Source organism: Diuraphis noxia, unplaced genomic scaffold (assembly GCF_037042655.1).
Source record: "Diuraphis noxia isolate RWA-SAM2 unplaced genomic scaffold, SU_Dnox_SAM2 contig0005, whole genome shotgun sequence".
Lineage (NCBI taxonomy): Eukaryota > Metazoa > Arthropoda > Insecta > Hemiptera > Aphididae > Diuraphis > Diuraphis noxia.
Window position 1 is genome coordinate 4543322 of NW_028301715.1, and position 12966 is coordinate 4556287.

The 12966-nt window shown below is 27.5% G+C and overlaps 1 protein-coding gene across 3 annotated transcripts; it reads left to right on the forward strand.

Moving 5' to 3' along the window:
* Positions 1–5555: 5555 nt before the first annotated feature.
* LOC107170909 (ATP-binding cassette subfamily G member 4-like) lies at positions 5556–12152 on the forward strand. Of its 3 annotated transcripts, none has more exons than XM_015521125.2 (12): positions 5556–5906; positions 6683–6800; positions 6882–7071; positions 7402–7547; positions 7611–7852; positions 7932–8039; positions 8115–8230; positions 8421–8589; positions 8660–8760; positions 9619–9777; positions 9854–10039; positions 10690–12152. In XM_015521125.2, exons 1-12 carry the CDS (start codon positions 5798–5800, stop codon positions 10837–10839), a joined length of 1794 nt encoding a protein of 597 aa, XP_015376611.2. In that variant the 5' UTR covers positions 5556–5797; the 3' UTR covers positions 10840–12152. The 3 variants fall into 3 exon arrangements, with proteins under 3 accessions (XP_015376611.2, XP_015376610.2, XP_015376612.2); XM_015521124.2 differs by having other exon boundaries at positions 5558–5906; positions 8112–8230; XM_015521126.2 differs by having other exon boundaries at positions 5794–5934; positions 8112–8230.
* Positions 12153–12966: the final 814 nt, after the last annotated feature.

Consider the following 12966-nt stretch of genomic DNA (forward strand, 5'->3'; position numbering starts at 1 on the left):
CAAAACTTATGGAAAACTTGGTGTTAAATTTTATAACCTTAGATATAAATACAAACAATATTATGAATTTTGAACTACAAAATAATTTGCAAATATTCATGGTTTTGACGAATTTCTGTCAATATTTGAAATTCAAATGCTAATAAAAATTTAATTTGAATTTCCGGTTGACATTTTTTTTGTGATGAAGATTGAAAAATTTGTAAGGAATCTTGTATTAAATTTTCAAATCTTAGGTATAAAAGGAAAATTTTTTATGAATTTCGATCTAAGATAATTTGAACATTGCCGTAATTTTTATGTATTTAGTCAAAATTTGAACTGTAAATGCTTATTAAAAAAATGTGTGACTATATATTTCTTTTATTTTTCAAATGCTATTGTAAAAATATTTTAGGAGCCTTGTATAAAATTTTCAAATCTTAGGTATAAAAAGAAAAACTTTTATGAATTTCGATCTAAGATAATTTGAACATTATTGACTTAATTTTATTAAGTCAAAATTTGAACTTCAAATGCTAATAAAAAAAAATCGTGGCTATATATTTTTTTTATTTTTTAATCACTATATTAATAACTTATGAGGAACTTTGTATTAAATTTTCAAGTATTTTGATAGGGCCAAAAAAATTTTATCAACACTTCAAAAACAATTTTTCAGAAAAATTGAAAATTTCAGTTGTCTATAAATACCTCAAAAAAAGTCAAAATATTTTGAATAATTAATCATGTAAAGAAATTGCCAATCTAAATAACTGATAAAATTTTCAAGTATCTACGACTTATACTTTTTGAATAATAACAAATGTTTAAAATCGTTTGAGGATATATCGTTATCGTTACACTATTTCGAAAAAATTTAAAATTCAAACGCTCAAAACATTTTTCCTATAATGACGCTTCGAGTTTTCTTTATAGCTATTTGAAGGAAAACTTATAGAAAACTTAGTGTTATATTTTTAATCCTTAGTTATAAACAGGAAAATTTTATGATTTTTCAACTTCAAAATTACTTGCAAATTTTCGACATATTTCGTAAAAATTTGAACTATAAACGCTTACAAAAAAAATTGTAACTAACGATTTTTAATTTTTTTTAGCTACAATAAGAACAACTTATAAGTAACCTTGTATTAAATTTTAAAGTTTTTTTGGTCGTCCAACATTTTTTTACCGACACTTCAAAAAAAAATTCTCAAAAACATCGAAAATTTCAGTGGTCTATAAATAACTCAAAAAAAGTCAAAAAGTATTTACAGTGATTAGTTTTTGAATTAGAACCATATAAAATAAATCAATTTGGTCGAAAACTGGTTTTGCGTAAAAATTCCAGTTTTTCTGTCATTTTTTTTTGTTTTTCTTGATTTTTTTGAAAACTGTTGGAAAATGTTTACTTTTGACCTTTATAATGCACCAAGGATCTTCAATTTTACATCGGAAACCACCCCCAAAGTTTGAAATCGATGCATTATTTCGACTAGTTTGCTGTACACAGACACAAAAAAAAACACACATCATTGTAAAATCAATACATTCATCACTTCGTTCACAATCTAAAATATAGATAGTAAATTATTATAAAACTTTATTACTTTAAGAAGACACCCGCGTGTGTTGTCTCCGTCGTACAAGTGCGTAGCATTGCAAATTTTACACTCAGCAGATCACGTTTATCTCCGTTAATTTAAAATTTAGAGTGAATTGACCTATTATAAAAATTAAAGGCAAGATTATTACCGAGGGCATCTCTTAGGTTGTTTATTATATTTTAATTTCAAAGTGAGTTATGAGTATTTTAAAATTTAAAATTATTTTTATATCTAAAAATACTCATAACTCGGTTTAAAATTAAAATATAATAAAAATCCCATGAGATTCCCTCGGTAATAATCTTGCCTTTAATTTTTTATAATAGGTTAATTCACTCAAAATTTTAAATTAAAGGAGATAAACGAGATTTGCTGAGCGTAAAATTTGCTATGCTACGCGCTTATACGACGAAGACAACACATGTGGGTGTGGCGTCCTCTTAATATAATATATTATACAGAATCTAGGAAAAAATCCCCGGAAAATAAATCCACAGGAAAAAAAAAACCCCCGGAAAAAAATTCCCAAAGATATACCTAATAACTGTTCTAAAATAATAATTAATAATAATATAAAATAATTTAAAAAAAATATAAAATTTGAATGATAACTATTATAATATTATCTTGATCACACAAGCTAGATTTCGCAAAAATTAAAAATAATTATGATAATAATGAACAATAGTAAATATATTGCGCATAAAATTAAAATAATATCTATATATACCTATATAATAAAAAGTTAATCAGTTCTCTTGCGTATGTTATTACTCACAGCTGTCAAAAATTCCTCAATAGTTATACCTTATACCTAACTGTAACCTAGGATGTACAATTATTATATTATATAAGTAAACTTTGCAAACTCGACAAAGCAAACTTTGGGGATTTTTTTCCGGGGGTTTTTTTCCTGTGGATTTTTTTTTCCGAGTACCAATATACAGGTGGTCTACACTAAAATAAAATATACTAAAACATTTATGTATAATAAAATATATTATTATAAGACGTACTATCTGCAGATCGCAGATGTGTTATGTCTAATACTAACCATTGAATACCTTATAGTTTTAATTATTAATAATATCATTGATTATAAACACTAATCAATGATAATATCATACAGTATTATAGATAGATAATATGAATATATCAGGGTCGAACGCAGGAAAAAATTCGGGGGGGGGGAGGGGTTGAAAAAATTTAAAGTAGGTATTCATAAATATCATATTGTTCATACTTATATAAAATTTGTCAATTCAATTTAAATTATAAAACAAGATCTATACGTCTCGGTTTTTTTGCCATTGTATCAATGACCTCTTCACAAGTGACTTCCACGTCTCTGTATAAGTTTAATAGCATCAATCCATTTAATCGCTCCTCACCAGTCTTGTTGCGCAGATATGTTTTCAATCTTCGAAGACAAGAAAAAGACCGTTCACTTGTTATTACCACGGAAACAGGTAGAGTTGAACCAATCTGCAAAAAGGTGTGTATTGATAGATACAATGCAGAATTATATTACAATTGTTGAGAGTCTCAATAAATGTTTTCGGCCGTTTATCTTTTGACATATTTAAACAATGTCTGAAACTACAATGAATTTTATGTTTTAATATAGATCCCAAACAATATTTTTGTGTATGAGAAATTAAATATTTTGTTACCTGTGCCACATGGCCATCTCAGCTATAAAATCATCAGTAGATCCCTTGATGTCATATAATATTATATTATTATATAATAATGTCTCAATAGGACACTACAATTGTATATCATGTTAAAAACGAATCTGTATCAAACATAACTGATACCCAGCTTGTTTTATTTTATAACATAAAACATAAAGATAGATTTTAGTTTACCTATTATAAATTATTTATAACATAGAATATAGATAGTTAACAAAATGTCAAAAACTCACATTACGATTTGTGTCAGATTATGACATCTCGGGTTTTCGTCTTTTTATTGGTGGACTGCCTACGGACGAATTATCTGAATCTACATCAATGGAAACATTCGAAAGAATACATAGACACGATTTTTTTTTATAAGCATTTAAAGTTCAAATTTTGACTAAATACGTAAAAATTACGGCAATGTTCAGATTATCTTAGATAGAAATTCATAAAAAAATTTCCTTTTAAATCTAAGATTTGAAAATTTTTACTAATCTTTAATAAATGATATTATCCTAGAGTCCTATAGACAGATAAACCGTCTCCGCTCAGAATCGTTTTTCGTATACAATGATATAATATCACTGGATTCAAATTTAATTTCATCCATTACAGTAATAACCCACTTGTAACCTATACTGTACAACAGAGCAACATCCACGACTTAACCGCTTTTTTTAAAGCTGGTTTTCTGTAGCTTTCGACTTAGATTTGCGCATGATATACAGTGTACAACTAAATAAGTTGTTTTTTTGTTGCCAGGTTGTATAAAATTAGTTCATGATGTTTATTATTATATTCATATATTATATGAGAGTACATGCTTCACAGTTTCACACATCTGTACAATATATACAACCTTTGGAGCAACAATATAGCATGTAAGATGTGCTCATATCGATTGATTTTTTTGTATAGACGTCAACTGTTATAATAAGTCCATTCGTCCATGGCAATAATTAAAGCCAAAAGGTTTAAATTAAGAAATGCAATTTCTATTATATCATAATATAATATGGTGACAGGCTATATAATATGAAATATGAATTAATAACTGAATTAACAACTCAACTTAGTTAACTGAATTTATTTTAGGTACAGATTTTTTTTTTTTTTTTTAACAATCATTAATTATTTATACAACATCCTGCGATAATGTGATAATATTAAAGTTTTCGAAGTATTAAACAATCGGCGTATCGCGCTTCGCGCATTCCGGCCTTGGATCACGTTTTCGGTGCTATAATAAGAGCTGCGGTGCACGTTTCCGTGTCTCATTGCGTTTTGCGTTCTATCATAAATCATAATATATCGGCAGCCGCATGTTTAATGTTATATCGCGCGTATAGTCCGTCCTTCTTCACCCACCCAACCACTACCCAGTCACCCATCGGCCCATCCGCTTCCCACAAACAAGATACAAAGACATGGACGGCCACCACGCGCCCACGCCGTCGAACGATTTTCAGACTGCAGGCCGATTACGATCAGTGGCGTATTTTTTTTTTTTTTTTTGGGGGGGGGGGGGTGTCCTCCATGTCTTGACACCCCCCGACATTTTAAAAAAAGTCCTAATATATTGTCACTTATTTTATAGTATACCATTTTTATCAAATGTAAGACTTCTTGTCAATTCCTAACATATTAATTTGTTAAAAAATTAATTCAATATCTTTTTATATTAGTAAATAATAGGTACTAAAAATTTTGTTTTTGAGGTTCAATAAATGTCGACACCCCCCGAGAAATCAACCAAAATACGCCACTGATTACGATGATAATAATAATAATATAATAATCACGTTTTCACTAAAGACTAGGTACTTAAAAACATTGAAAAATAATTCTGCGTAAATGTTTGTTGGCTATGTTGAGGGTGGGTCAGAGAGAGAGAAAGCAAATAATAGTGCGCTGACATCCTCTTAATATCTTAATTCGTGATCATAATTCATACCACGAGAATCGACCTTGTGCACGGTCGCGGCACAATAATAATGATTCTTGTCGTAAGTACTCTTATAAGTACCAAGTCACAACATAAATAATTATTTTGTTTTTTCTCCATTATTATCAATATTATTATTTTATATTATACATTTATACTGTTTTTTTTTATTTTGTTTCGTAATAAATATTTATTTTTCTTCGTACGCGCGCATTTCATCATCATCGTGACAAAAATTAAAACAAATTACAAAACATGTTATTCCGTTGTGCGCGCGCAGCATTTGAATAATAATAACAACGACGACGATACCAGCTTGCCACATATAGCGAGTATCCGCGCGAGTGCGCGACGGCGACCGAGTTGGTAATTGGTATTCGGTAGTTTAGTTTCGGTCGACTCTCGGACTTCTCGGAGGTCTCGAACTCTCGGCTGTCTTGACTAGTCGAAGATTGAACTGGTTGAAGTCGTCTGTCTCGACTCTTACTTGTCAGTCCGCTACTGTCCGGTGTCCAGTTCTCGAACGGCGACCTGTGAGTGCAGTCGACAGTTGATGCTTGCACGCGGAAATCGATATGGACGAACGCGACGAGCTGGTGACGGACGCCGGAGGGATCGACGTGCAGTTTTCGGACGTGTCGTACTCGGTAACCGTCTGGACGCCGGGCAGGATATTCAGTCCTGGTAGGTGCACGCACGAATAATACGATAGGTACAAATAATATTCTGATCGAAGGTCAACTCGAATAATATATAATATAAGAACCTCTGCGGTTGTTGTATACCTATCGTAATTTTATTATGATTCGCGGGTAATGCCGTGGACCGCGGTGTAGGATAATATCCATAGATTTCCGGAGATTATCCGGATACGATGCTGTTGTTGCGGTATTTACCGGCCGATGCGATGGTCACTACTTCATTAGAAACATATTTTTCAAGGCGGCATATTGACATCAACAACGGTACCTATTGGCCAACGATATCCCAAGGTCTCTCTGTCTTCTGGATTATGTCGTCTAAAACTGTACAATATTTAATTATATTTTAATCACAATAATTTGTTGCATATTATGGTATGCATAACAATAATTGCATTTAATTACACCCCGATAATTCTAGGTGATGAACAATGAAATCACGTAGTATATAATTATTCAGTTATTAAAAATAATAATCAATTATTTTTTAATCTGACCAATTTTAGCTTTACTGCGTTTTGCAATATTCCGACGGTAATTTAAATTATTTTCTGTAAAAAAAAATGGAGGGTTGTGTCATCCCCCAATGCTAGACATTATTGACTTAAGTATATAGTTATTTTCTCAATTTTTTCTCCATGTTTTGATGTTTGTATATAACATTATCTATACTTTGTCTGTCAATCATAGTTTGAATATCAGATGTCAACATCTTGAGAAATTAAATAAACATTAAATCAATTTCTGTGTTTGTTTCAGAAAAAAAGCCGATTTTAAGAAATGTCAGCGGCACATTCTACAAGAAACAAGCATGTGCCATAATTGGATGTTCTGGATCTGGCAAGTCTTCGCTGTTGAATTTTATCTCCGGTTATAAGTATGTTAAGACGAATCTGTTATATTTTATTTTATTAGTAGTATTACATTATTTTTTTCATATATTTAAATTTGTACATAGGACATGTGGCTACAAAGGAGATGTAATTATTAACGGACAGCCTCGCAATCGAAAACATTTCATGAAACAATTGAGTTATATAATGCAAGAAGATAACTTACAACCTCACCTTACTGTATTAGAATCAATGGAAATAGCCTCAAAACTTAGAAACTGTACTGTACAACTTGATGTCTACCACAAAATCTTAGTAAGAAATTAAAATTAGTATTTATTTGTCTGTGTAAATATTACAACTTTACCTAACTAATGAAAAACTAAAATCGGTACCTATTTAATAATTTAAACAATGAAATTAGAAATAGAAAAATGTTCATATATCTAACAAGGTAGAATAAGATTTTGAAGTTCACAATATCAATAAATAAGAATTAAAATATAAAATTGTGATTTTAGGTTATTAAAGTTAAAACTTATTTAAGTACTTAATTTGTTTTTTATAGAACAATTAAAAAGTTATATTTAGGTTAAGGAAAAATTTTCTATTTCACTTGAGTGTTAGTACTTAATTTTTTTTCAGATTAAAAGAATATTGGATAATTTGAAGTTGTCAGAAAAAGAAAACACATTGGCAGGACATTTATCTGGGGGCGAGCGTCGACGACTGTCTATTGCTGTAGAATTAATACGTAATCCAAAAGTGATGTTTTTTGATGAACCAACTACGTAAATACTAGTATATACATTATTATTAATATATGTAAATTAAAATATACTTTACTTTGTTAGAGGTTTAGATGTGGTATCTGCAAATTATGTGGTATCTATGCTAAGAGACCTAGCCAATTGTGGTAAAACAATTATATGCACTATACATCAGGCATCTTCTTCCCAATTGGAAATGTTTAATGCTTTATACATACTATCACCCACGGGTCAGTGCATTTACCGTGGACAGTCATCAAGTCTTATTAATTATTTGTCATCTGTTGGTCTCCAATGTCCCTTACATCATAATCCTGCAGATTTCGGTATGTTAAATTTTCTTGTTTTAGTATATCTTACCATGTACAACAATATTATTAACAGTATTTTTTATTTTTTAACTAGTCATTGAAGTGAGTTCTGGAGAATATGGCGATCACAACGAAATACTTGTCAAGTATATTAATAATGGAAAATCAAATGACTGGAATAATGAAAAAAGTATTGAAAACAGTGAGTGAAAAAATATTGTAGGTATTATTAATTTACATATATTAATATTAATAATGTATATTTTATGTATAGCAGATGTTCAAATGCAATACCACCGGTCTAATTATTCTCAACATAAATGCATCTTAAAATTTTTCAATGAACTACGAATACTTATTAGTAGAACATTAATCATCTCATCTAGAGACAGTGTTTGTATTTTACATCTTTAATAAGAGGTATTCTAGTCAAAATGACTAAAGAATAAATCAAATTGTTACATTGTTGTATTAATTTCATAATATATGTATTTTGATTGATGTCTCTATAGGTACCTGCATAATATTATATACATCATAGACAATCGTATTAAATCATATTTGTTTCTCATATTTTTTATAGGACTTCATCAGAGTAAGAATAATTGTACCTCTTTTAATGAGTTTACTGTTTGGTTCTGTATATTTAAATATTGGCAAAAGTGGTTCCTTCACACGGGATAATGTAATAATGTTATACTTCAGTATGATGGCCATTGTTTACTTATCTGCCTACTCAATGTCAATTAAATGTGAGTTATTTTACTTGATAGTGCATAAACAATACAATTTTCCGTGTATAATAATATAATATTATTTTAGTTCCAATGGAATTGTTACTTATGAGGTTAGAATATTTCAACCAATGGTATTCACTTCGTTCATATTACACGTGTGTGACGTTAATGGATCTACCTTTACAGGTTTGTAATTCATTATTTTATTTATATTAATTATTAGAGTAAAATGTTGTACTATTATAGATTTTAACAACAAATTTAATTTGAAAAGGCAATGAACTGGCAATCTGTATATTTTATCATAATTTACATCGTCATTTACATACTGCATACTTATAATAATTAGTTTTGTTGAATAGATAATTGGTATTTATTACTTAAAGTCTATCCTGTAACATTTTTTTTTTTTTTTTTTTAAATTTTGTATGAACATTTAATTACTCTTTATCATAATTAAAATGTAATACATTAAACATAAAAAAAAAATAATAATAACAAAATTAGTGTTTAGTAAGAAAAAACAAATTTAAAACAATCACAATCACGTCATTATTTTTTAAACAATAATTATTGTAATAGGTAGTGTATAATTACATAATATTCAAGTATTTTATATTTCACAAGAATTATCATAATAGGCTATTGAATAAAACACAGAAACCTTTACCAAGTTTACCCAACTTTAAAAAACTAATATTAAAAATTAATTAATTTTAATTATTGATTTTAGTCAATTGAAGAATTTAAGTATATCTCAAAGAGAATCATCTTAAAACATCAAAATATTATCAATTTTAAAAATTTTATTCAAAGTGTACAAATGCAGTTTAAATACATTATATCATTCATTTTATTTTTATTAATAGTTGCTACAATGCTACTGTAGGAAAATAACAATCATTACAAAGTTCCTTCAGTCTTAGCACCAAAGCATTTTATTGCAAACACATTAAATATTAAGCATTCCTAAAAAAAAAGAAATTTAGTGCTGAAAATTTGGTATCTTTATAGATTATAAAACATATTTTTTATTTATTTTAGATTATTTCCACGGGATTATTTTGTATCGTGATTTATTTAATGACTGGACAACCATTTGAATTATTCAGATTTTTAATGGTTTTTTTAATGTTAATTGTAACTGGTTTGATGTCTCAAGCAACAGGCATGTTAGTCGCAGTTTTGTTCAAGAATTTTCTTGTAAGTTAACTTTTATATTATTAATCAACATTTAAAATAAATCCATAAATAATTATGTACACCATTTTGATTGTAGATAAATACTATTGTTATATCTTCAATTATCTTACCAATGACAATATTTGCGGGCATTATGTTACGTATCAATGACACACCAAAATTATATAGTTGGATTTATGATGTTTCTATGTTGAAACATTCAATGCAAGGTATTTTACATGCTATTTATGGTTTCAAAAGATCTGCATTGCCTTGTCCAGAAGTAAGTCAAAAATTCATAAATTTAGTAATTGTTTTTTTTTTCTTAAATTTATCAAAGCATTGAAATGAATGAATAAATCTAAAGGATTCTGCACCGATAATAACTTTCTATTAGTTATGTATGCAATGCGCATTGTGCAATATAATATTATGTACACTAATAAATTCTAAAACCGGATAAGATTTTAAAGTTAAACATCTATAAAAATTGAATTAAATTTAATGATCAGTATTCAGTTTTTTTTTCATTGAAAGGTCAATTGTTTAATATATACATTTAATTTTTTTTCAATTGACTCTTTTTAAAAACACTGATGCACGCAAACTTTAAATTTATTATGTATTGCATATTTTATTTCTATAACAGTTGATGATCATCAATATGTTTTAAACTTTATTCTATGATAAACAGCAGTAAACTTTGCTATTGAATCCTTATAATCCAGCAATAGTTCAATGTGTTACACAACTGACTGTTATTTTTGTTTCAAAAAATCTAAAATATTTGTTTCATTGCAATTATTAAAATGTAATTTTGTCCGAACTGAATTAAGTTTTATATTGTTAGTATAACATAGTTTTATTTTGTCATGCATTTAGGATAAAGTATAGACCTAAGTTTTAATTTTAGAAAAATAATTTTTTTTGTAGATTTATTGTTATAATGGCTCACCAGAATTAGTTCTCAAAGATGTAAGTATGAGTGATAATATGTTTTGGACTAGCATCGGATACATCACAGCTGTATTTTTATTCCTTAAAATTTGTACTTATGTTATTTTAAAACATAAACTTTCCTGAAAAAAATAATTTTTTATGTTTTATGACTAATATTTGTTACTAGTTACTAGTCAGTGTTGGTATAGTTAAAAAATCTATTTGTTTGCATAAAATATATTTTTATAGTTATATAATTGCATATCTTCTGTCAAGTCAGATGATTAAAATTAAAATACAGTATTTATAATTTTATATTTACTAAGACTGTTGTAAGCACAGCTATAGCTTATAGATTATCTATTACAGTAAATGTTCACATGTCTTTAAAAATAATTTAGTTCCCTTATTATAGCTTCTCTCTCTAACAATATTCTTACTGTTCAACTGTTATGGTTTATAAGATAAATATTATTATGTGTTTTAAGTTAAATTGGTATGTAGTATGACATAGATAACCCAAATATTTTTGACTAAAAATAATGGTTGTTGGGTAAATAATCGATTTGAAGACTTTATTTTATTATGTTTTCTTTAATATTATAATAGATTTTATGTACAAATGTATTGCTAAATTGACATTATTCTATAATTAATGGATAAAATTTAATGATTTAAAATGTATGATGCGCATACAGACCATTTGTGAAATGCAGCACTCTCCTCATTTACAAAACAACAGAATTTGATTGACCCACCTATCAAATTTACTTCTAGCAAACTTTAATTCTTAGTAGAGAACTAAAATTTCCAGACAATTCAATGCTCTAGTATTTTTCTCAAAATTTTTCAATAAATAATTAATTAAAATGAGGTCTAAAATCAAAACTATAATCTCTTATTGGCTATTTTTTATTTAGGATCATCGTTTTGCTGTATAGCCTACAGATATATAGGAATCACGTTCAGACCAAATGTCAATATAGTTTACATGTGTATAAAATAAATAAAATGTTGCATGTGAAAATTACCAATATCAAAACCTAAACTAATGTTTCAGGTGATTTTGTTTGATCTGAATGCAATTTAAAACTATAAAATTTTTTTTTTATTATATTAGATTTTTAGTCATTAATTATTATTATTATACTATTATAGTTTTTCTCCGTTAATTGAAATGAATGTTTAAAAATAATTTTTCTTTTCTTTTTTTAATTTTTAATTTTTAATTGTTATCTATGTCTATATCTGTCTAATTAGTATCCAGAACCCACTTCATTGTAACATGAAATCTCTTGATTTCTGATCTCAAAACCAACGAATTTATTAACATGTATGATGTATTTAACCATATTATTCCATAATATATATTGTTTTGCTCAAATGAAAACTACTACTGTCTTTTTTACTGTTTGAATTGCTTAAAAATTATAAATTATCTTTATTTTTTTAAATAATTGTTGTTGAATGTTGTTGACATTATATTTTACTGTAGCTCAAAATGAATATAATTCTTCTGTTAAATATTCAATAAGTTTGTCAAGGTTACCTCATAGTTTGTATTAAAATATTTTAAATTACATTAAAATGTTTTCTGTTGGTCGTTAAAAATTTTCAACTAATTTTCTTGAAAAAAAATATATTTCCGTTAAAACACTTCTAAATTTAATTTAATATCATTATTCATATTTACCCTAAGCATTGATTTTATAATATTATAATATAATATATTATAAAATCAATGCCCTAAGTTTATTCTAGAACAGCGGTTCTCAGCCTTTTTATAGTCGCGTACCATTTACACAATTTACACCATTTTTTTTTTGCTTATTAATAATGTATACATTTGTGTTATATATATGTGAATACATATGAATACGCTTTGACGGGCTTATCCGATAAAGTTTATCAATTTATATTATATTAAAGAGAATATTGTTATCTTAATTGCTACGATTACAAACGACCTCCACACCATCAAATAAACATTAAATAAGCCAAATAATATTTAATGTTAAGAGGACGTGATACCCACACGTGTTGTCTCTGTCTTACAAGTAAATTTTACGTTCAGCAGAACACGTGTAGCTCCGTTTGCTTAAAAATTAGAGTGAATTGACCTCTTATAAAATTTAAAAGTATGATTGTTATCTAGTCAACCTCATATGCTTTTTAATATATTTAAATTTTAAAGGAAGTTATGAGTATTTTAAGATGCAAAAAAATTCACAATTTTAAAATACTCATAACTCGCTTTAAATTTGATATAAA

What these genes read in the sequence shown, in the direction of transcription:
- LOC107170909 (XM_015521124.2), top strand. Translation starts at nt 5,798, where the DNA reads ATGGACGAACGCGACGAGCTGGTGACGGACGCCGGAGGGATCGACGTG. An exon ending in AATTTTATCTCCGGTTATAA is followed by an intron (nt 6,801 to 6,881) that starts GTATGTTAAGAC and finishes ATTTGTACATAG; the next exon opens with GACATGTGGCTACAAAGGAG. An exon ending in TTTTTTGATGAACCAACTAC is followed by an intron (nt 7,548 to 7,610) that starts GTAAATACTAGT and finishes TTACTTTGTTAG; the next exon opens with AGGTTTAGATGTGGTATCTG.